The following is a 23,680-nucleotide window of genomic DNA, read 5'->3' on the forward strand; positions in this document are numbered from 1 at the left end:
GCTCTAGGCCAAGGGAACCGGGGGCCACGAAAACTTTCTCCCACCGGCTCTCAACTAAGCCGCAAGAGGAAGGAGGAGCAGGCAGCTCACGAGCCCGCCAGCCCTTCGCTGGAGCCCGGGAGGCATCTGCAGAGCGGCTCCTCCAGGAATCGCTTCTGGTCTAGGTGGAGCTCTTCCTCTCCAAGTCCCCTTGGTGCACCGGCAGCCTCTGCTAATCCCGAATGCAGCTGGCAATTAAAGACGAGCAAGTCTCAAATAGAGACAGCTTTATCCTGGAGATGAGGGGAAACAGGCCGCGTGGATCCAGCCGAAAGGCAGGACCGGCCAGTTTGAAATCAACTGGGAGGGCGGCAGGGACTGGGTGCCCGAGGCCACCTCCGAGCACCCGTCCCCGATACCGCCGGCACAATACCGCCACGGTGCTCCCGGTTGAAAGGCAGCCTCGAGGGACGGGCCGTGCCAGCTCCGGGACGCAGGTCCCCGTCGAGGGGCAGCGCCCGGCCGTGCAGCTTGCACGTGAAGCCGCCCCTTCATGCTCACGAGGCTTCGCACGGCCGGAGCCGGGGCCTGGAGGGTTTTCCGGAGGAGCGCAGCGCAGACAGCTTCTCCCCGACCGGCCCCGGTGCGACAGCCCGGGGGACGCGGCTGGAAGTCTGATTAACCATTGCCTCGTCTCTCCCTTGCAACATATGTTTCCCGCTGGCGCTGCCAATATGCTAGTTAGCTAGTCTGCAGCGGCTCGGTCTCGCGCCTATTGATTTTTTTTTGTCCAGGCGTCCTCCGGTGCATTTGAGGCATTTTGAAAAGCATTAGCGTAAGTGCGCTGGCCCCAATTCTGTCCCCAGGTGATCCGCGGAGCGCCACTGACACCCCGCGGCTCGGCCGGCCGTGCCTCGAGACGGAGCGCAGCACTCTGGCTCTAATACACGTCTAATCCCTTTGAACGGCGCTGCTTTCGAGGGAGATTGGGCAGAGCCGCTTTGAAAGGCCTGTCCACTGCGGGAAGACCCACTGCTCCTACCGTGACCCGACCCTTCAAAACCCTGCTTTGCAGGGAGAAATTAAAGAAACTCAATCTGCTTAGGTTTCCCCCAGGGAAAGATAAGGGGAGGACGTGATCGGGGTCTGCAAGTACCAACCAGGGGAGGACGGATCTGATAGCAGAGGGCTCGTCGCGTCCAGCGGACAAGGGCAGAACGAGAGCTCGGAGCCGGGCGCCGGGAGCTGAAGCCAGACTAGCAATAAGGTACACTTTTTTAAACAATGAAGGGAGGACGAAGCTGCAGGTGCATCGTGTGTCTGGAGCCTGGATGTCTTAAAGAGACCCCATAGCCCAAAAGAGCGGGTGGGGGCAGCACACAGAGGCAGCAGAGTGAAGATCTCCGGCCTGGGTTGTGTGGGAGGATGAAAGAGGGGGTCCTAATGGTTTCTTCTGAGTCTTCAGTGATCCTGCGTCACAGCCCGAGCCCCTGAGAGCCGGTGTTTTCTACTGCGTGTAATGCAAGACAAGCCACTTCATGGCGGCTTCACTCAGGATGGGGCCGAAGCGCTTGGCCGTCTCTCCTGCGAGGGACTAGGATCATAGTTCCCCACCACCCCAGCCCCATCAAAGCCAGCTCGGCCAAGGGCTCGTCCTGCCTGCTCTTAACCCCGTCCAGCGATGGAGACTCCACCGCCTCGCCGGGTACCTGCTCCGGCCCCTGAGACCGGGCCTGTGCCGAGGTCAGGGACCCGAAGCATCTCTGCACGAGCAGCCGAGCCCGGCTAGCGAGGGCACCCACCCCCGCCGCGGAGACTGCAGGCTCCAGGCCGGAGGGGGCTCGATGGCTGCGTCCTGCCCTGTGATGGTTGCAGCATCTGCACCCATGGCTGGCTCCGGAGCGGGGGGCATTGCCTTGATGCTCTCCTCTCGCTTCCCAGCTACCTCCTACCTCCTCGCCTGCTGCAGCTGGGGTGGGGGACTATATTTTCCAGTCCAGAAACTTGGAGCTGCAATACAGGCATCTCCATCCAGCCAGGAGTGTCAGCTGCAAGCTCCTGAACTGCCAAAACGCATGTGTGGGGGGGCAACATTGAGGCACCCAAGGACTCTGTGGGCGGGATGGAGATCTGCTGGCCTGCGATGCCCCAAGTTACACGCCATTCTTCGGTCCCAAGAGGTTTATGCCTCCGCCGCGCCGATCTCCCAGCAGGCACTATTATCCTGAAACAACGCCCCTGCCTGTCACCTTCTCTCTCCTACCCCCACAGCCGCCCCACCAAGTTGAACGTGGGTCACCTGGGACTCGGAGACAGCGGGTGGAGGGGGGGGAAACAAAGCCGTGATGAATTGGGAAGCCACTGAAGCGCCGGCGAGTAAACTCCACTTTTTTTAACGGCATTTAAATGCCTGCAAGCAGATTAATAAGGTCTAGGTAATAGCAGAACCAGTCTATATTTATTCTATCTTAAATGCCAGTTTGTCAGGCTGTATTAATATTGATGGTAAGACTTGGATTGAGGATGGTAAATGCTGGGGCTCTACTTTATCTCTTCCAAACAGGCTGCCTCAGACCCTTTATCAGGCTTCGGCTTCTGCTGCAGCTGCCTCTTCAAGGGCTCGGGCGCCCCCCCACCCGCTTTCCCCCTTCTCTCTCTTTTTAATCAGAGGAGGAGAAGTTGCTGGCTTGATCATTCCATTTTTATCTCTTTTATTTACTCCATTTTCATGTCTTTCAGTGCATATTTTATTCCCATCAAGGCAGGACCATTGATAGCTCAAGTTCGACCTCCTCTGCCAGGCCCCGCACGTCCCCGCGCTGCCGAGGAAGGAGAGGATGAGGGGTAATTAATGGGGAACGTCGCTAGTGCTGGACTCCCCCCCACCCCCCCACCGAGGCAATCCCCAAGAGCCCCCCCAGCCCGCTCCCACGCTGAGATCAGAGGGGCAGGGAAGGATTGCTGCATGTATCCTGCTTCCCCACGTCCCCCTCCGCAACCCCGACGCACAGGGGCTGCGTCTTGGAGCTGCGGCTAGCAGAAGACCCTCCAGCCACGGGGCTCCCAGGTGCTGGCCTTGCATGGGCCCGCTGGCTCCCGTCAGGGAGGGCTGGAAACCCAGTGCAGGCCAGGTACCCGATGCACGCGGCTGGATTTCTGCCCCCGGCTGGGGACCAGCGCCAGCCCCACGTAGCTCATGGGGGCAGCGAGCACGGCACCGAGATCTGGCTGCCGGAGCCTGAATATTCCCAGCAAACCGTTCGCACATGATTCACGATGCCATCGCGAGAGAGCCCAGGCGGAGACACCCGCACACAGCTGCCGATCTCCGAGAGGGACTCGCTCTGCTCCACCGGCAGCGCGTGCAGCGTAACCCGAAGAAATCCAGGCGGCGGGGGCAGGAACCCACCGTCACCCCATTCAGGAGGGCTCTGGGGGTCCTGGGCCGGTCGGGCCGTGTACATGCCGCATGGCAGCAAAAAGCCTTGCTTGCTCTTGGAGGGCTGTGCGGGGCTGGGGCAAGGGCTCTGTCGCCGGCGAGGAGCTGGGATCAGGCCTCTCGTTGGAAGGAGCCCGTGTCCCTAGCTCGAATAAGCTGCACTGATGTGGGTCGTGGGTTCCCGACTCCCAGCCACATGCCCCTGTGTTTGGCCAGGCTTCATTTGGCTCGACCCCCCTGCGGCATTGCAGGCTTGCCAGGACCTCACGACGCCTCCCGGGACACGGCGCAGCGGTGGAACAGTGCCCCGGCTTCTCTGCGCCACACTGGGGAGGGGGCAGCCGCGTGGCAGGGCTGCATCTAGACCAGTCGGAGACCTCATCTCCAGCCAGCGACGTGCAGCCGAGTCTTTCTGGGGACGAGCAGGGAGACTCTGAAGAGCTTTGCTTTGCTGCAGTCTTGCGGAGGGAAACGTCGGCAGTGGGCCTGGCTGAGGTGCTGCCTGCAGAAGGGCTCAGACCGCCCCAAAACACGTGTCACCAGTCAGGACCCTTTCCAGCACAGCGATGCTTTTAAACGGCGTTTGCCGAATGCAACAGCAGGTCCGATCTGCAGGCGCAGCCCCCAGCATGGAGGGCCGTGGGCTTTACAATGAAGAGCCATTAGAAGGGCTCGGGCTCGGGCTCGGGCTCGGGCTCGGGCTGGGAAAGTGGCATCATTATCCAGAGCAGCTCCCTTTCTCCTGCGTGAGCTCAGGTGACGGCTCCGCGCTCCCTCTTAACCAAGGGGAAAAACAAACCGATTTAATTTAACGGCCATTAGTCCTGAACACATCAAAGGGCCCCGCTGCTGGAAAATGAAAATCCTCATTAACTAATAAAAAGCCCATTGCTCACTCTCTCTTTAATATAATTAACAGCAGCCAGGACTTCAATTAAAGCTTTATCCAAACTTCAAACTTCCACTCTCTCCGTAATTACAGAATGGCAGCACGGCTGCCTTAACCTTCAGACGTGTTTGCTAGCAGGCTGCCGCCACTCGCGTGCACAATGCGTGTGCATGCACATGGGGAAATACATACATAAGTGTGCAAAGGTGCATCCCCCCAGCCAGGCGCATGCCCACACACATGGACCTGCCTCATTCACGGATCTCTTTGGCCCTCTGCATCCCACACATGCATCATCACATAAGATCACAGGCTCGTGCATGCACACGTGTCCTCTCTCATGCACGGTCTGGATGCACACACGTGTGCCGAGCTCCATGTAGGGCATGGGGAGGAAAGGGCCTTGCTAGCTCCTGCGTTGTACGTGAGTGCATGCCTTATTCATGAGTGCTGAAAGGTCCCGGTAGGAAGCCGGCAGACTAAGCACCTGGGCTTTCGGCGCAAAACGTTCCTCTCGTAAGTGCCGGGCCAGGCTTTTACCTTTCTCCTGCAGTAATGAGCCTGACGGCTTCCCTGCCGGGCTCTGACCCCTGCGTCCACGCTCTGTCCCCCTGCACACCTGCCTCAATCCCCCGATGCCCTCCCTGCTCCCATGCACCACTCTCCACCTGCAAGCACCCACCGCTTTCGACATGCCGGCCTCCGTGCCCACCCCTGTTGCAGCTAGTTGCGAATGGGAGCAACCCTGAGACTGCGAACAGGGGCTGGCACTGGGCCCGGGGGGGGGGGGTTGCCTTTGCTGGCAGCGTGGAGCAGGACTCGGGAGAGGGTCCAAGAACGAGGCGCAGCGGGTGAGTACGGGTTGGCAGGGCGGGGAGGATCCTCGAGGATGGAGACTGCACCACCTCTCTGGGCAGCCTGTTCCAGTGCTTTTCCACCTTCCTAGTGAGACGTTTTCCCTAATATCCAACCTCAACTTCCTTTGCTGCAGCTTGAGCCCATTGCTCCTTCTGTCATCTCCCCCACTGAGACCAGCCCAGCTCCATCCTCTTTGCAGCCCCCCGGCAGGGAGCTGGAGGCTGCTATTCAATCCCCCTCGGTCTCCTCTTCTCTAGACTCAAGCAGCCCAGGTCCCTCAGCCTCTCCTCATCCATCCTGCCCCCAGCCCCCAAACCATTTTCATTGCTGGACTCTCTTCGACTTGTCCACATCCTTTCCGGACCCAAAACTGGACGCAGGACTCCAGATGTGGCCTCCCAAAAATCGCTTTCCCTCCATCCGCTGGCAGCGCTCCTCCCAACACAGCCCAGGATGCCGTCGGCCTTCTTCGCAACGGGGCACAGAGGGGCAACGCGCGCGCTGGCAGCTAGCAGGGGGGCCCCTTTGGCTCTGAGGGCTCCCACCAATAGCCCCAGCTCCCCCGCTTGCCCTTGTCCAGGAAATATCTCTCTCTACATTGACACCGCTGCTTACAGCATATGACGGCGTCTGACTGCAACGAGCTGCCGTCGTGCCCCAAGCCCACCCCGAGACGACAGGCTTGAATGCTGGCATGAAACCCAGGCATGCTGCCTACCAGCACCAGGGTGCGATGGGCTTGTGCTCACTGCTCCTTTCCTGCATCTCCGAAAGCCAGGTTGAGGGACCCCTCCCTTGACGCTCTCTCCATCGTGTCGTACATATTCCCCTGCATCCTTCAACCGCTGGGGGCAAGCAGAAGCAGCCCCAAATGCCTCGTCTGCTGCCAGGCTGGGGGAGATAAGAGGCAGGCAGGGCAGGGATCTCCTCTTCTCTCCCTTGCATGAGCTGTAACTAGCTGCAAAGGTGCAAAGGGTTTGCAAATGAGAAAAGGTTTGCAGTGAAGAGGCCAGGAGGCAGCACCCAGACAGGACTGCGTGGCCCATGGGCTTGAGAAGCTGAGCCGAGGGTCAGCAGAATAGCATCTGGCCAGCCTCCCGCGCAGCAACGCTCCCTCCTTGCTCCAGCCGCCTTCCTTCCCCCTCTGGGAGCCCCGCTCAGCAGGGGTCTTGCCGGCTGCTTGCAAACCAGAACCGGGCATCACCACCCCAGCCTGAAGACACGGCAGGGAGGATGATGGATGTGCCCAAGGGCGCAGAGTGACCCAGTGGCAGAGTTGCCATGCAGAAGCCTTTACGCCCTGCCTCATGCTCCAGCCACTAGCCTTCCTGGATTTGACGCTACCTGCTGCTCCTGGCCCCGTGGTGCCGTGTCTGCTGTCACCCAGCTTGGTCTTCTCTGCAGATTGGGTAGAGACAGGTCTGACCCAAAAAGCTGCCTGCACGATGCAGACACCTTGGGACTGGTGAGGGAGAACTAGACCCCGGGTGTGGGCTGGCTCTGGGTCCCAGCTGACCCTCACTGCTGCAATGCACTGGGATAAACCCCCATGCCCAGCAGCCTGGCCCCTGCAACACGTTCCCACCTCCACACAGCTCAGGGCAGCTACTTTGCACGTCCCTCCCAGGCTGGCCTACAGCAGGCGAGCAGGTGGGAGCCCTCTCCGAGCTGGATGCCTGCAGGCCGCGTCCTCGTTCAATGCAAATGGATTCCCCTGGGCAGGCGCGGACCAAAATGCAGCTGTTGCTGGGGTTCAGTGGCTCACAGCAATGGTTTGCAAGCAGTAGAGGCTGCGGAGGAAGGAGCGCATTCAATGTGGAGGAGAGCCAGGAGGCAGAGCGGGGCTGCCGCGGCGGGCCAGCCCAAGGTCACGGCTCCGGCTGTGATGCAGAGTGCACCGTGCACCAGAGCTGCCCCTGGCTTTGTTCCCCAGTGGATAAAAGGGCTTATCCAGCTGGGCCATGCTGTGGCACGGCTCCAGCAGGAACAGCCCTGCATCCTGACTCCCCTTTCCTGCTTCCTGCGAGGCTGCTCCTTGGAGAAGTTCCCAGGCAAATCTTGCCCCAGCAAAGCCTATGAACCAGCAGCCTGGCACACAGGGAGCAATTTGGACGGTGCTGCATAAGACAGAGCCCTGGGCAAAGCGGGGTGTCCTCAAGGCGTGCCCTGGCTCTGCACATCGGTGTGTTATAGCTGCTGCTCTCTAAGAGGGGGCTGTCTCACCTCCCTGTCTTGCCCCCACGACATCCCAGCAGGGCTCGAGGCGAGGCATCACCAGACAGCCCCGCCACCTTCGGCGGCACCGTGTGCACGGACGGGCTGGGCCCGTTCTCTCCATCACCCTGACAAGCACCAGCCACCGCCGAGATGATTTTTCCTCCACCCCCTCATGGGTGCTCAGACCTGGGGGGCACAGCCCTGCCACCCGCTCCCCAGAGGGCAGATGAGATGACTGGGCATGACCCCCCCCCCCAAAAAAGGAGGCTCCTTGCACTGTCCGGGCAGCACATGGCAAGCATCTCCCTGGCCCTTTCCTGGGCTGGTCTGTGCAGGACCGGGGCCGTTCAGGGACAGCTGGGCGCAGGATGCCCGCGAAGCCCCGGCTGGGACACTCAAGCCCTGGCCGAAAGGAAGCAGGCAGCGCCGGCGCTGGAGTTTCCCTGGCCGTGACCCGAGCAGGGGTCGGCTCCCCGGTGCTTCCCAGCCCAGCGGCGAGGACCGGCTCCGGCGCTCGCCCGGGGGATGCCCAGGGCAGCCGGCCCTGGCCCTGCTGTCAGCGCCTGCTAGGGCCGGGGCTGTTTGTTAGCAGAGCTGGAGCCGTCGGGCTGGGAACAGCTGTGTGGGAACGGCTGCGAGGCACAGCGGGTCTCTGCACTTCCATCTGCTTCCTCTACAAGGTGGCACCTATTTTTGGAGCCGGGGGTTTGCAGTCGGCAGGGGCTGCATGGGCCCAGAACCTGTTCGGGGGGTGGCATTGCACAATATAAACCCTCTGCAAAGCAGCTGGGCTCTCTGGAAAGGTAGGAAGAGATTGCAAAGAAGTGGTCTCAGAGAGGGGGCCCCACCACATGGCAGGGGTCAAAGCAATATGTGCCCCCCCGTGAGCTCCACCTCGCAGGGTGCACCAGAGCTGTGCATGCAAGGGAAGGAGTCAGGCGCAGTCCGACCCAAAGCCACCGGGTCGTTTCCAGTGCATGAGTTCAAATGCAGCTCAGTCCCTGCAGGACACAGAGCCGACTCCCCGGAGGCGATGCCCCTGGTCTCCGGTGTCTGTATGGCAGGAGCAGGAGACAAGACAGGGGCTCGGGAGCCCTTCCGTAATCCCAGCGATGGGGCGGGGAGATGGCTTTGTGTTTGCAGCCCATGACTCGGCCCCAGAGCCTCCCAACATCTTGGCCCCCACCCCAGAGACCAGCAGCCGCGGCCCCGTCCTTCGTGCCAAATTACACCGAATCAACACAGTGCATAGCTGTGGGGCGGGAAGAAACCCCCCCGAGAAAGAGGCCGAGAGCCGTGTGGTCCCCGGGCTTCTGCCCACGTGCACGGCCGTCGCTGCGCACCAGGGATACGGCCCTTGCGGGTCCTCGGTCCTGGTCCATCACATCCCCGTGGCAAAAGCCAGCTCTGTTGGCTCACGCTCAGCTGAACAGGTCCACAGCATCCCCGGCACTACCTACGTGTCTGTCCAGGCATGCCAATGTGATGGGAAGCCAGCTCTCCACGGGTAACGCAGCATGAGCTCACCCCCGGCTCAGACAGCACCCGACGGACGAAGCTTCCCAGCCCTCCTAGAGATGGCAGAGGTGACGCACCGCAGGAAGAAGGGCCTCGTTTTTCATCGCCGCACAGCTCAGACAGGCCCAGACACGGGCACCCGCAGTGCCCCAAGCAGATCCCCCAGCACCGTGCAGGCTGCTGGCCCCCAGCACCACCGCACCTCCTCCAGACAGCCCTCCAGCCCGGGTCTGCGGCCTAAACACCATGCCATCGCACTAAAGCCAGCGCCTTTCCTTTGACAACTCAAGCGAGTCCTGCAGCCAGGAGCCAAACCTTGCTCCCCGCGCACCAGTGACCTGCCCGGGCTGACGGGCGCCTGCACACGCCGGGTCAGCCCAGGGCTGCGCGGGACAGAGAGGTTGGGGCCAGGCCTGGAAGAGCTCCTGGGCAATAGATTCAGCATCAGTGTGGTTAGACAGACAGACAGATACGGGGGGAGAAAGGTGTGATGACTGTATAAATAGGGGCACGCTGATACACAGGTCTGGGGACACCCTGTTTAGGGCAGCGGCTGAGCGGGGATGATGCCTCTCCCATGCCGTGAAATCAGACTGGCTTCGTGCAGGTGCCTGGGAGCTCTTCCCCATGCGTTGGCAAGGCGTGTGGGTGGCAGCGGGGGCAGCGACGAGCGATGCCTCAGAGGGCCGGGGGTCCCGGCTGAGCCCACGTCGCGTAAGCAGGTCACGGCACCTCGCCAGCATCCAGCACGGCGCAGGGAGCCCCCGGCAGCAGACGCATGCCATGCAGCTATGCAGATGGCGGCTGCCTCGGACCCTAATCCTCCCTGCGGGCCCCATTATCATCTCTATCTGGCGCAAAACTGTCCCCTTGGATGCGGCTAATCCTAATCGCTCCCCATCACCCAGGACCCCTTCAGACGGCGCGGCCACCGCCTCAGACAGACAGATGAGGCTCCCCCCTCCCTCCCGACATATCTCTGCAGCGCAGCGGAGACCCCTCTGCTCCTAATCCCTCCACGAGGGCTTCATTTAGAAGGGGATTGTGCCGGCGTGGACTCCCTCGGCAGGCTGGGAGATCATTACAGCCGACCTGGGAGAGTCTCGCTAGCGACTGGCGCCACGGTGGCGTTTTGTTGGGTTGCAAACCCAAAGCCCAGGTTGGGACCTGGCTGCCTTCACAGAGTGCAAAGAGCTGCACGCGCTCCGGGGGGCTGCACCTGCAGCATGCGGGCCCCGATCCTGCAGTCCGGACCTGGCACACCCCAGGCCAGGGTCACGGCTGCTGGAAACGCAGCTCGGAGCAGCCGGAGAAACCTGCCGAGGCCCCACGCACAGCGGCACCGTTGCACAGGGGCAAGGGCATCCGTTCCCCACAACGCCCCTGCCCTCGCCTCGCCCGATGTAGAGGCATGTAGCTGGTCCGTCCACCCATGCACAGGGCGAATTCAGACTTTGAGTCTATCGGTTCGAACGAGTGAGGGCCCGGATCCGGGTCAGGTCCGCACGGGTAGCTCACCTGCTGCCACCTGAGCTCGAGGGGGTCACGGGGCTGTGCTCCGGGTTGGGGCAGCACGGCCAGAGACACCGGGGCAAGAGCATGAACCAGACATCCAAGGAACGGGCGCAGCCTGTGCGGCCCTGGCAGGCAGGGGAAGCAATCCAGAGCTGGGAAGGGAGCAATGGGGGATTTGCCGGCACGAGCCAGAGCTGTGCTGTGCTGTATCCCGATGGGGCCGGACAGGTGCGGCTGCCTCTGCTCCAGTTTTCTCCCACCGAGGGCGACTGCGCTCATCCCCCCGACCTCCATCCAGCTTTGCAGCAGATCGGCTGAGAGCACAACCGGCACGAGCTGGGATCGGTACATACGGGACGTCACTATTTCTAGGACTCAGGGTCTCCTGGTTTTTGCATACCTCCCCTCCCTCGGGCACTTGCCACAGTTATTGTGGCACGTACGTGCTCACTCTTTGGCCTGTGGAGGTAGGAGGGGTGGGCACACGTGGGAGGGGTGGCCTGGGGTCAGCCTAGGACTTGGGAGCCAAGTTACACTCTCTACTCTGCCACAGACGACCCGTGGGACCTCAGGCATGTCACTTTGCTCCTTTGTGCCTCTGCTTCCCCATCTGTATAATGGGGATAAGAGGCTGGCTCATTTCTAACCCCCCCCTAGCAGCCTGGGACATCTGCCTGGCCCTCCCTGCTTCAGCTCTGTGGGCCAGGGAAGAGGAACCCAGAGTCTCCAGGGCTCAGGCTGGGATTTGGGCATCATTTTCCCTCTCCGGCTGGTGCCATTCAGACCCCGATGCCACAGGAAATGTTAACACGCGCTGCACCGCCTTCACGTAGACAGCCGCCGCCTCAAGGGCTCAGACCTGGATTTTGCAGCCGTTGTTCCCCATCTCCCAGCCGGCACGCACCGAATTCAGCCCCCTCGTGTGTGCACAGACGTACCAGGCAGGACGCGAGCATCGGAGGGGGAAACGGCTGGACCACTTTGCCGGGAGATGCTGGGCTGGGTGGGTGCGGGGGTCTTTCTGCAGGGGGGGGATGCAACCAGAAAGGGGAAATGTGCAGCAGCAGGTGCGAGCGCTGACAGTTTTGAACGGTTGCCAGCCAGCCTCTGAAATCCCGAGCACATCTGCGCTCATCAGTTGGACAACAGATGGGCCCCGGCTTAATATTTTTGGAATCGGTTAGACGGAGGGGCTGCCACGGACTGATTGCAGAGCGCAGGTGTGGGAGTGCGGACGCAGGCGGCCCAGCGGGAAGGCACGGCCTGGGCGGCAGCGAGGAAACTGGCCCGGAGCAGCAGGGGAGGGGGCCGGGGGAGGATGGGGCTTGCAGGACTTGCCTACCCCGCTCGGCTTCCTGGCAGCTCCACGCTGGTTATTTCTGCATTGCTCCCCTGTCACCGGCTGGAGCTGGAGCTGGGCTGTTCTCAGCGGGGGCAGATGGCAGAGCAAGGAGCAATGGGCTCCAGTTGCAGGAAGGGAAGTAGGATATTAGGACAAACTCTCCGGAGGAGGGTAGCAAAGCACTGAAACAGGTCCCCGGAGAGGCAGTGCAGTCTCCATCCTCGGAGGCGTGGAAACCTTGCCTGGGATGATGCAGCTGGGGCTGGTCCTGCTTGGACTAGATGTCCCTTCCAACCCTCATTGGCTATGATTTGGGGGCATCTTAAAAGAAAACTGCTGGCCTCTTTCAGGCTGCAAAGGTAGGAAACAGCCTGGACCTTGCACGTCTCCCAATACGCGGGGCGTGCAGTCAGGCCAGTTTTGGGAACAGGACGCATGCAGAACCTGCAGCTAGAGAGAAGGGTCCCGCGGCTGCTCCCAGCCCCGCAGCCCAGTGCCCAGGCCTCGGGGGGAGCCAAGATGGGGATCAAGAAGGCCTTAGGAAGGGGAAGGGACAGGCCACGGAGCCACAGACAGGGCTCTCCCCCACGTCCCTGGGGAAGGGGTAACAGATCCAAGACCCCAAGGCTTCTTTAGCCATTGACCCCAACAGTGTGTTGGGAGGTCTCCCAGCTCCACCACTAACCCTCACCCCCGCCCCGTGACCTCCAGCAAGTCACTCCTACCCTCCGTGCCTCAGTTTCCCCCTCTGTAAAACAGAGACCCTGCTCTATACCTCCCTAAAGGGCTGCGGCAGGGATTAATTAGAGCACTTCAAACCTGAAAAGCACCATGCAAGCGCTAAATATTATTAACTCGCTCTGGGCTTAGCAGCAGCCGCACATGTAATTCCCCGGGCAGATGAGAACCAACCCCCAAACCGGGAAACAATCCGTCTCCATCTGCGGGGTAAAAAGCTCTGCTCGGTTTCATCCTTCCCCGGTAATCCGAGTGGCGCGGCAAGCAGCTTGCTTAGGGGACCATCTGGCTTGCGTCTCTGGATGCCGCAGCTCCCAGCTCCTCCAGCGCATTTAAAACACTGCATCAGCCAAAGCAAGCGCCCTGGAGCCAGCATCCTCCTGGATGCATCTGGGGTGGTTTGGACAGGGCTGATTCTGCCCCAGGCAGGGGGTGGAGTAGAGGTGACCGTCCAGCCCTGCTTCTCTGGGATCACCCTTGCACCAAGCAGCTCCGGGGGATAACACAACTGGAGGCAGCCGTGCGTTGCGTGGCAGGGACCGTCCAGGGCAGTCCGGCATCTGTTTTCCATGCACAGAGACATGCAGAACGGCAGCTTCCAGCAGACACTTGGGTTTGAACTGTTGCCGGATGAACGCGGAGATGTGGGGACCTGGTGTTTTGCATTGTCCTTTGCTTGAGGCTTGTCCCTCAGCCACGCTCACCCACCCCCGTCACGGTCCCGATGAGCAGCGTGGCCCAGCGGACAGGGCTGCCAGGTGCCCCAAGCACGCTCCTGGCTGCAGACCGAGCCACCCTCGCCAGCTGCGCCCACGCAGAAGTCGCACTCGCCTCTCCGTGGATCTGAGGCCCAGCACGGCCTGCACCCGCCCCGGCCACGTCCTCAGCCCCATCACCGGCTCCGAGCCCGGGGAGCAAGGCGCAAAGCAGACATCCCCCACTGGAAACCCCTGGGTGCGCCTTGCATATCCCACCCCTGCAGCAAGGACCCGGGTGCAGGGGGTGGGAAGGCCGGATGCTGCCCCAGGCTTGGAGCCCTTGCATTAAGGACGCCGGGGCAGCGAATCCTCTGATAACCCCCTGCCAGGTGGAAACACCCCCTTCCAGCCCAGCCGCCTAACTTCCACCCACAAGCGCCTCTCCCTTCCCTCCTCTCCCCTCTCCATGGCCCTTGGCCAAACGCAGCTGAATCCCACCAGGCTCCTGATAAGGAGGGGAAGCAGAAAGGCCGCGCTGCGGCTGAGCACCAGAAACCTTCCTCCCTTGCCTGAGCGTGGCATGAGCGGCTTGGAGGCAGCAAACGATGGGGAAAACCCATTCAGCCATGTGTGGGCTGGCGAGAGCCCCACGCGCTGTGCCGGGCCCCTCGTGCCATCAAGGGGAGCCACGGGACGGCTGCAGAGAGGTCCGGCGCCCGGAAGGAGCGGCTCCCTTCCAGCTGCAGCGCCCAAACCCCTGGAAACACGTGGGGCAGCGGGGGCACCGGCAAGGCAGCCAAAGCTGTGCAGAGGCGCCCAAGCTGGGGAGGCCAAGAGGCACGTGTGTGTGCACGCCTTTACTTTGCTCCCCTCCAGACTCTCAGGGCAGCCCCGCTTTGCAGACAGCAGCCCCTGCTCACGGTGCCAGCCGGGACCACGGCGGGCCAGGCGCACGGAGGGAAGGACACGGGCATCCTCCCCGGAGGGGCTTTGCAGGCCGGGAGCGGGAGCCGCCGCGGCCGTGCGCCCAGGCTGGAGTTGGATGGAAAGCGCCGTGTGTCCCCCGCACCCCCCAACATCCCCCTCCCTCCCTCTCCCTGTCTGAAAATTGATAATTAACCTTTTGTCCACGTGGCTGTTGTGTTTATTCGGTGCAGGCGGCTGTGGGGCGCTGATATGGAAATCGCAGCCAGCAGGCAGCGCCTGGGCCGCGGCGCAATCTGCCGCAGCACACAGCCGTTGGACAGAGATAAGCAGGTGCTTATTCGCCAGCCCTCCAGCTGGCGGGGAGGACGGCGCTACCTGAGCGCTCCAATCTCGGTGAAAAACTACTCGAGGTTGGGCTAATGCGATGGAGAGGCGCGATAGGCGCCCGGCTCCCCAACTTCCCCTCCGCCCGCCGCGGCCCTCTTTCTCCTCCCCGCACACTCCATTTTTCTGTCTTTCCTCTTATCTCCCTCTTCACGGCCTTTGGTTGGGTTCTTTTTTTCCTTTCTGCTCCCCGCCCCCCCAGCCTTTGTATTGCAGCAGATCTCCTCTCTCCTCTTCCTCTCCAGGGTTTAGCTTTGGAGATGTGCCGCAGAGCACCTGGGGTACCCCAGGATGCGCTGGAGGGCACCGGCTGGCGGCCGGAGCGATGGCCGGGTGCCCAGGCCCTGCTGCCACGTGACCTTTGCCCGTGCAGGAGCCCCCCAGCCAGCAGGCCCCGGTGCCGCCAGCGGTCGCAGACGGAGGTGCTGGGACACGGCAGGGACCAGCTGGCTTGTCTCCCTGCCAGCGCCCAGCGTCACCCGCAGCTCTGGCTGAAAACTGGTGCCTGGCGTGGGGAAGAGGCGGGGGGAGACCCACCAGTCCCCCCTGCCACCGGCTGCCCGGGCAGCTGGTCTGCTGGGGCACGAGCAGATGAGCCGCCTGGGGCCCTGTGGGAGTCTCCTTGCTGTCAAAAGTGGGGATACTGCCCCTCCCCGCTGCGTGGGAGCCAGGCACCCTGCCCCTCCTCAGCCCACGCTTTCGACTCCCTCGAGAGCTGCCTGGGGCCACCCCGCCTGGCTCGGCAGCGCACGGCTCTGCATCAGCACCTTACAGATGCCCATGAGAATAACCCGGATCCCGCAGGGGCCGGTGCTTCCTCCTCCACGCACCCAGCGAGGCCAGCCCCGCGCTGGGGCAAGGCACGGGCTGGCTCCCACCCATGCCCTGAACTCTTCGAAGGCTTTGCACGGAGCGAGGCTCAGAGCGTGCCGTGAGCGCAGGGCCACAGCAATGGGAGCCCCAGTCGCTGGCCAGCGGGAGACAGCGCCGTGGCTGTTCGACCCCTTGCAACAAGACCCAGGCCGTTTGCTCCATCCTCCCAGCGTGGGTGCATCCCTGCCTCCCCAAACCACAGCGGTCCTTCCCAATGGACTGTGGCATTTTGTACCTTCTGTCCCCGAGCGCTGCCGTGCACACCTGCTCTCCCCCACCCCAGAAGTGGCTGCATTGGGCCGAAAGTGGCTGTGCAAATGCATTGCCTGCTTGCAAATCAAAAAAAGTGAAAGGTCTCTAGAGGGACAGATCATCTGCATTTCCTTCAGCTTCTCCTTTATGCTCTATGGTTATTATTGTTGTTTCACTTGTGGATTATTGATCGGGCGTCGCTGGATCGGGTAGAATTCACCCCCAACCCCGCTTTCATTTCCACCTGCACGCATCTTTGGGGATGTCTGCTTCCTATCAAAGAAACACCACTTGCACCCACCCCCAAATACCAGCGGGCTGGAAGACGCCAACCTGCATGGCCCTGTCTGCGCGGCACAGATCCCCCCAACCAACACATCGGGCGTGGGGGGGAAGGGGGTGGGCCAGGCCTCGAGGTAAAGGCATCAGCAGAGCAGCTGAGATCAAGGCAGAGCCCAGCCCCAGCCCCGCCGAGCTGGGAGAGCAATCCCAGCCAGCTCTTCCCAGGGGGGTTTCTTGCTTCCTTCCACTCATTTGGCTTTTAGTGCTGCAGGGGATATGAAAACCAGCTCTCCTCCTCTAACCTGCTGGGGTTTCCTGTAAGCAGCAAGCATGCAGCTCTGACTCACACAGAAACCCCGAGTGGGAAAGCCTGGGGCTGAGGAGGTGCCCCCAGGCTGGGCCAGACCCAGGCCGGAGCTGCCCGGGCTGGCGGCCGCAGAGGAGAAAGCGACCCGTTCTTGGTACGGCAATGCCCCCGTGCATGCCAATGAGCATCTGGGCTGGGGCAGGTGCAGGACTTGAGAAAGTCCAGCCGGGTGCAGGTGACGGGCAGGCAGGAGGCCGCCGGCGGTGCAGCTGCGGAGCATTTTCCTCGCTGGCCCCAAAATAGCTGCCTCTGCACGCTCCGCGCCACGCGGCTCCAGCCAGCCCTGCTCCCCCTCCGGCCGCAGAGGACACGCCTGGCTCCCGGTGCCCCCACCCCTGCACGTGCCCCCGGCTAGCAACGGTGCTGCCACCACTAAAAATAGCCGTGGGAAGAGGCGTGCGTGCCACCGGGTTACGTGACAAGCCTCCTTCTCTCCGGCGCCTTGGGAGCTTGCAGAGACCCCGGGAGCTGGATTAGATGCAGCCTCCCAAAGTCCCTTCCAGCCCCGCTTGGCCAGGAGGAGGGTGGGATCCCAGCACCCCGGCTGTAGGCCGCTCATCTGCCCAGCACCCAGCATGGGGGATCCCCAGACTATCACCCGCGCCGGGCAGGAGGAGCTCCATGTAAATCAGCCAGTCTGGCCCCTTGCAAACGAACCCAACGAGCTCTTCGCTCTCTTGCTAATGGCGCCAGCCCGAAGCCGGGGCAGCCCCGCCGGAAGCCGAGGGGATGGCGCGTGTCCTCCTGCAGACAGTCGCACACGAGGCTCGAAGCGGGGCCCGGGCGGCACGTCGGGCGAGAGGGACCAACCCGCCTGCAGCTGCCTCTGCAAAGGGATGCGGGGGACGAGGCGCAGCTCTGCTAGCCCCTGCCCCGGGGAGAAATGCAGGCAGCGGTCAGTCCCAGGCCACGTCCCACGTGCACCATGACACGAGCAACCCAGCAGCGTCCCCGCACACCCCGACTCCCCCATGCCCGGCATCCGGCTGGGCTGTGGGAACTCCCCCGCACCCAGGCTAGGGGAGCCCCCCGCGCTTGGAGACCTCGCCGACACCGCCGGCATCTCAGCTGGCGCCTTCCTGCCCCTCGCTGAGCTACTGCGGTGCCCAGAGGCCTCCATGCAGGCCCGCCCTTGTGCAACCCCACAGAGCCTCTGCAACCTCCCCGGGGTGCTCAGCCCCCCTCCTGCAAAGCAGGGGAGCCGTGGGGACAAAGAGCTCGGTGCTTCGGCCTCTCCTCGCCTGGCGCTCGCTTGCAGTCGACTTGAAAGCGAAGGGCAGCGGGGAGCAGGGGGCCGCGTTGCGGGGAGGCGCTGTCCGTGCCAGCTGCCGCAGCACAGGTGCTAGCCGGGGACACGCCATCTGCGGGGCCAGCTTGGGCGGCTGTATTTTTAGGACAGGTTTCCTCCCTGCCTCCCACCTGCAGCGCTCCGCTTTGCTCTCGAGCAAGCCTCTCCCGCTAGCGAGCCGGGAGCGCGCGGGCAGCCGGCAGCTGCGAGGCCCCGGAGCCCCTTGGTGGGACGCCGCGGGAGGAGGGATTCCCCTCCCTCGCCCCCGCTGTGCTCCGGGGGCAGCCTGCGGATGCACCAGGCCTCCGCTGCACGCACGGCCACGGCCTCGCGGCGCTGGGCCGAGCTGCCAGCAGGAAGCCGGAGCGGGTCAGAGATCACCGAGCAGCTCTCCGGCACCGAGCCCGCCTTGCGCGGAGGGCGAGCTGGCCTAGCCGGGGTCCGGGCGCGGAGGGATGGTCCCTCTGCCCACCCTGAGAAAGCGGGAAGTGAGCCCGCTTGCGGGCCAGGCGAGAGCTGCCGCGCTGGCCCCTCGCGGCGTGGGGAAGTGAAGCCAGCGAAGGGGGAAGTTGTTGGAAAGGCAGACCGGAATGGCTGAGAGGGAAGGCCGCGCTGGGCTTGGTCACAGATGGTTCCTGTTGGGGGAAGAGCGAGGGCGCAGCTGCCTGGTCCCACGACATTATCGCCACCATGCAGCTGCTCGCCTTTCCCTCTCCCCCTGGGACGCGGCTCCCCTTCCACCACATCCCTGCCCGTCACATGAGCACCCACAACGCCTTGCAAGGCGCGCGCCGGGGCAGGCTGGCCGGCCAGCGGGACGGCACGGCGGCCCGGGGCAGGCAATAAGGACCGGTAGCGGCTACTGGCACCCGGAGCCAGCGCAGCGGTTCCCCAGCGGACAGTGCCTCTGGGGCCGGGGGCATCGCCCCCTTGCCCATCGCTCGGGGAGCCAGGGGGACGGCGCCGACTTTGCCCGAGCGCTCGTGTCTGGAGGGACCCTGCCCCACGTCCTGCGGGGCCTGGCAGAGGGGAGCATTTCTGGAGCCCGCCAGCGGCTCCTCCGTCCGCAATGGCCGGAGGATCCTCCAAGCTGGAGAGCCACCCGCCTTCGTGCGCAGGCCACGCTGCCCGCAGAAGCGGCCGAGGTAAGAGCGCGAGGCCCGGGCTGAGAGGCCAGGGGGGCCCATGTCAGCCGCCCCGCAGGTGGCGATTGCAGCTGCGCACTTCCCCCAGCCAGGCCGCGGCTCCGTTTGCACACGCGGGGCTGCACCGGTGACTCACACCTGGTAAACAGGAAGGCAGTGCCAGGGACCAGGCCAGTGCCAGCCCGGCAGGTGCTACCCGGCGGGGAAGCCGGGGTGGCAGGCGGGCTGCAGGAGCCCGGGGAAGAGCCTGGCAGCAGGTGGGAGATGCGCTTGTTGTCCAAGGGCAGGGGCCCTGCAGAGCTGCTGTGAGCAAACAAGAGGCGGGGGGAGCTGGACGGGGCTGCGCGAGGAGCCAGGCACAGAGGTAGGATGCAGGGCAGAAGGGCGCATGGAGTCAGCAGCATCCGCTTAGCAATTAACCTTTGCGTAATGACTCATCAGGCTCCGCTGTTTTATTTACAGGCTTGAAAGCCTCTGTTTACCCCGCGCTTTTCTTAATTACTGCATCCCTCGTTCCCGCGTCCTTCGCGCTCAGCCAGGGCTGTCTGCACAGCTCGGGGAGGGCAGGTCCCGAGTGCGGGTTCCCCGGATGCTCTGCAGGCTCCCTCTGCATTTAGGCCAGCGTAGCCAAAATCAGGACCTGGCCCCACTGGGGCAGGCTCCGGGCTCTCGGTGTGCAAAAACGAGCCGTTTATGGACCCGCCTCTGGGTGAGAGATGCTGAAGTAGACACACCTGGGCTCAGTCACTTGCCTTCTTGCTAGCTGACGCTCTGCTGCAGGTACATGGAGAGCCCCTGGGGCCCAGGAAAATGGGCAGAGGCAGGGGCTGGGAGAAAGCTCATTTGGGTGCTGCATTTGGCAGCAGAGCTCCCAGATGTTTTTGCACACAGCCTCGCAGCTGCAGGTGGGCACTGCAAGAGGCATGGAGGACACCAGGACGACCCACCCAGTCACAGCCCCGGGCTCCAGACAGCCCTGGCAAGAGTTACCCTGCTCTCAGCAAGCACCGTCCAGGCCTGTAACCAGGGGCATGTGTCAGGATCATTTACGGGCTTGGACATCTTGTTTCCAAGCTGCCTTCCCATCCAGAACCCCCAAAACGTACAACCCCTCCGCTGGACCTACCCGCACAGCTGTCCAACAGGCATCAGTGGCCTCACGTGTGGCAGGGCATCCTCCTGCAGAGGAAGGAGAGCAGAGGGAAGTTACCCCAGCTGGTTTCTGATGTGCCCCGGGCACATGGGAGCCAGACAGCTTAGAGGAAGGGGTATATTTAGGGACAAACCCACCCCCACAGCAGAGCACGGGGGCCCAGCTGGCACCCAGGGGCAGGGCTGGTATGTGGCCCCCCGAGCTGCCCAGGCACAGGGGCAAGGGGCACCCAGGAGCAGAGCAGATCTGCAAGGCCCCCTCTCCCCCCAGCTTGCTCCCGGGATCTCCCAGCACCCGGGCTCCACCGGAGCAGCTCAGAGGCTGAATGAGCCCTTGGCATTTCCCGGCGGAGAAGAGAGATGCCCGGCTCTGCTCCCCGCGCTCCGGGGGCACGCTCTGCACAGCCGGCACTCGGCCCACAGGCTCCACCAGAGCCTCAGGACAGGGAGGCAGCTCTTTATAGGGTCCCGGGGGTGCTTCAGAGACCCCAGCTCCGCTCAGGGAGGGGTTAATCCCCGCCAGCTGGGAGCCCATTGCCCTGCTGGCCTTTTTGCCAGGGGGGCTAATGCAGAGAGGGGACCTGTGGTGGGGGCAGCAGCAATGCTTGTACACCTCCCCCCTTGCAACCATGGATGGGGCATTCCCCAGATATGCCAGGGGCTGGGAAAGTGCCCTCGCCTTCTGGCTGAGGGGCGAGGGCCAGACAAGCACCTGGGGACGGGTCTGGAGATGGGTCCTTTGCTCCTACTGTCACTGGGGCATTGGTGCCCATCACCGTGGCCTCTGGCTGCTCGATGCGGCAGCTGGCAGGGCCCCTGCGTTCCCCGCGGCATGGAGCAGAGCACGCGCGGCTGTCTGCTTTTGTCCCTGGTCATCCGGGGTGAGGCTTGCCTGGTGCTTCGGGACCGTGGGCGGACCCGGGACACTGGACTCGATGTTTTTCCGGCCCGTGTTCCTGCTCCCGATCTTCGATGGGGTTGATTGTGTGCACTGCCTGGCTGCCCCCTGACCCGACACGTGTCCGTCTGTGGGTGTTTCTCAGCTGGGGTTTCCACGGGGGCTCCCCCGTGCAGAACTGAAGCTGGCACGTGCTCCTACCAGCCTTGCGGGAGCAGTGGGGCGCGAGGGGGGACATGAAAGCGGAGAGAGAGCAGTTCCCATTTCACAGAAGAGGAAGGGAAGAGCCGGGCTCAGCACGCTAGCCTGGGAAACCGGAGCCTCGGGTTTGTCTCTTCCACGCGCTTCCAGGATGACTGCAGGCTGGTGCCTGAGGCTGCCTGTGCCTCAGTTGTCCCACCTGTAAAATGGGGCGATTGCATTAAAGAGGACCGAGCACTCAGGGGCTTGGGACAGCGGTAGCAGGACCAGAGGCAGTGAACTTGGCTGAAAGCCAGGGGGGGGGATGCAGCCCAGGCCCCTCTGCCGTTGCCCGCCTGCCCGTCCCAACGCCCCGCGGCATCGTGCATTCACGATAAGGGGGCCTGGGGGCTCCGTTACGAGCGGGCACGGCTGGGCGGCTGCTGGCCGGAAGGGCGAGGAAGATGCTGGTAAGGTGCCGCTGGCAGGAGCCGTGTTTGTGTTCTTGGCTGAGTATCTCTGCAAACTTCCTGATTCCCTGACGGCCGGCGTGGGAGCGATAATACCGCCTGGGCTGGTCGTTGCCTCCCTTCGGCGCTGGCTTCGGCGCTGCACGCTGTTATCTCGGCTCAGCACCGGGCGGGGGGAAGGGAAATGGAATAAAGCAGAGGTGGCAAGCTTCCTCCTCGCTGCGCAGAGCCGGCTCCGCTTCTCGCCAGCAGCATCCCCTGCTTCCAGCCACCTACCGCTTCCTGGAGGGGAATGACCGTCCCTATCCGGTACCCCCGGGCCAGGATGGGGGTCCTCGCGGAAAACAAAACCTCCTTGCTTATGCTTCGGGGAACGGCCCTGCAGCCCCCGGCCTGTCACAGACTCCGCTTCACTGCGGGGAGTGAGGTTAAACCCTAGTGTAGACAAGACCGCACTGTGCAAGCCTCCTCCTTACCTCAGCCACTCTTGCTACCTGCCCCCAGCTTTTACCCCCGCACCCTGCTCCACCCCTGACACCTCTGCATGGCGTCAAGCTGCATCCTCCTCCTTCACACCTCCCGGGTGCCATAGAGCAGGGTGTCTACCAGGGCCCATTGCGCGGGACCCCTCCTACCGAGGAGGAGTCAGTGCAGGGACAATCCGGCTCAGCCCCAGCGGCCGCGGCATGGCCTCGGGGAGGACCGCACTGACACGGTCCCATCAGCAAGCGGGGGCTGAAGCGTGCTCTGTGCAAGCAGATTTGGGCGAGGGGGATGCTGCTAGACTCACCCGGGCTCTGCCGAGCACATGCAAGTGGCAGCTCCCAGCCTCCTGCCTGGGCCGCGTCCGGATGGAGCAGCAAGCCGGTGGGTTGATAACGGGTGGGGGGCAACGTGCTATCTTGCCGGCAAAGCTGGGAGCGACTGAAAACAGGATTCGGTCCTGGAAACGACTGGTAGTGCCGGGTGCTGCATGCCAGGCTCATGGTTCAGGCTTTGCCTTAAACTAAAACCACTCATTCGTGAGGCAATCCCTATTTCCACATGAGAGACGGAGCGCGCTGAAGGAGCCAGGCGATGACCCGGGCTAGGGAAGGTGTCCCCCGTCCAGCGCTGCCTGGGCACTGGGGGGGGTGCGTTGGTCTCAGACCCCAGTTTGCTCCCTGCAGCTGCAGCCCGGTGCAACACCGGCTGCAGGAGCCGGTGGCTCCGATGCCTGCGCGGTGGGGAGAGGACCAGCTGGAGCACTCCTCCGTTATCTCTACGCCCAGGCCTCTCTCTCGCAGCGTAATCTCTGCCGTGCCCGTGCTGGCGCTCTTCCAGCAGGCGTTGGAGGGCTGCCCGGCGCTTAGCTGACCCACCTTGAGTCTTGCGGGTCACCTTGGGAGCGTGCCATAAACTTCACTGAGAGCATTAAGGGTGGGGGGCAAGCAGAGGAGTGGGGATGGGGGCTGCCCCAGCCTCCAGAGTGGGTGGAGGAGAAGGCTGTGAAGCCAGGGATCCCCTAGTCGCAGCATCCAGGGAAGCTGCATGGGCGCGTTTTCCCACCGGACGTGGTGGAAAGAGGTCTGCAGGGCAGTGGGCAGAGTGGGCCCAGATGCACGGCCGGCCTACACTTGCACAGCTCATCCGCGTCGGAGCCAGGGCCAGGACAGATCCCAGCCGAGCCCCCGCCAGCGCGCCGGAGCTGCATGCACAGGGGCGGTGGGTAGCCCGGAGCCCCAGAGCAGCTGGCACCAGGGCTGGGGTGACCGTACTGGGAAGGAGCAGCGTGCCCAGCCAGGCTGAGACCCATTTAAACGGCTTGTTTAGTTTCCCGCCGGGTTTTGCTTGAGAAGCCCAGCCGAGGCAATTGCTCCCACGTCGTCCAGCTTGTGCTTGCTGCGGAGACGCAGGGGGCTCCTTTTCCAGAAGCCCCATAAATAACGGAGGGCTGCCACTGGGGCGGGGGCAGGAGAGCTCCCTGCCCGTTCGGCGGGCGTGCGGGCCGGCTGATAAAGCTGTCTCGAAGGCTGCGTGTGACAGAGCTGCAGCCGGCCATGCTGGATTGACTCCTGTTAACTCGCATTGATTTTCTGCAAGGACCAGAGGTGTTGGAAGTGCAAGGCAAGCTAATTAAATTCCCATCATTAAAGAGCCTTATGCAGCCAGTTCCACCCTGTCAAATCCCAGCGCTGGCAAGCAGCCGGTGATGGGGGCTTGCAATTTGGCCAAGCAGAAGGGGGGAAAAAAAGGGGGGGGGGGGGTAACCCTTCTGCTGCCTAATTGC

At 63.1% G+C, this 23,680-nt stretch overlaps 1 protein-coding gene across 5 annotated transcripts in view; it reads left to right on the forward strand.

Annotated features, from left to right (window-relative positions):
- Positions 1-18,486: 18,486 nt before the first annotated feature.
- CBFA2T3 (CBFA2/RUNX1 translocation partner 3) overlaps positions 18,487-23,680 on the forward strand; it is a 67,983-nt gene continuing 62,789 nt past the window's right edge. For all 5 annotated transcript variants that reach the window (XM_019505385.1, XM_019505386.1, XM_019505387.1 and 2 more), the window contains exon 1: positions 18,487-18,711. In XM_019505385.1, the coding sequence (XP_019360930.1) occupies positions 18,636-18,711 (76 nt within the window). In that variant the 5' untranslated portion in view covers positions 18,487-18,635. The remainder of the gene's footprint in view (positions 18,712-23,680) is intronic.

Source organism: Gavialis gangeticus, unplaced genomic scaffold (genome assembly GCF_001723915.1).
Source record: "Gavialis gangeticus isolate Ggan-Ray unplaced genomic scaffold, GavGan_comp1, whole genome shotgun sequence".
Lineage (NCBI taxonomy): Eukaryota > Metazoa > Chordata > Crocodylia > Gavialidae > Gavialis > Gavialis gangeticus.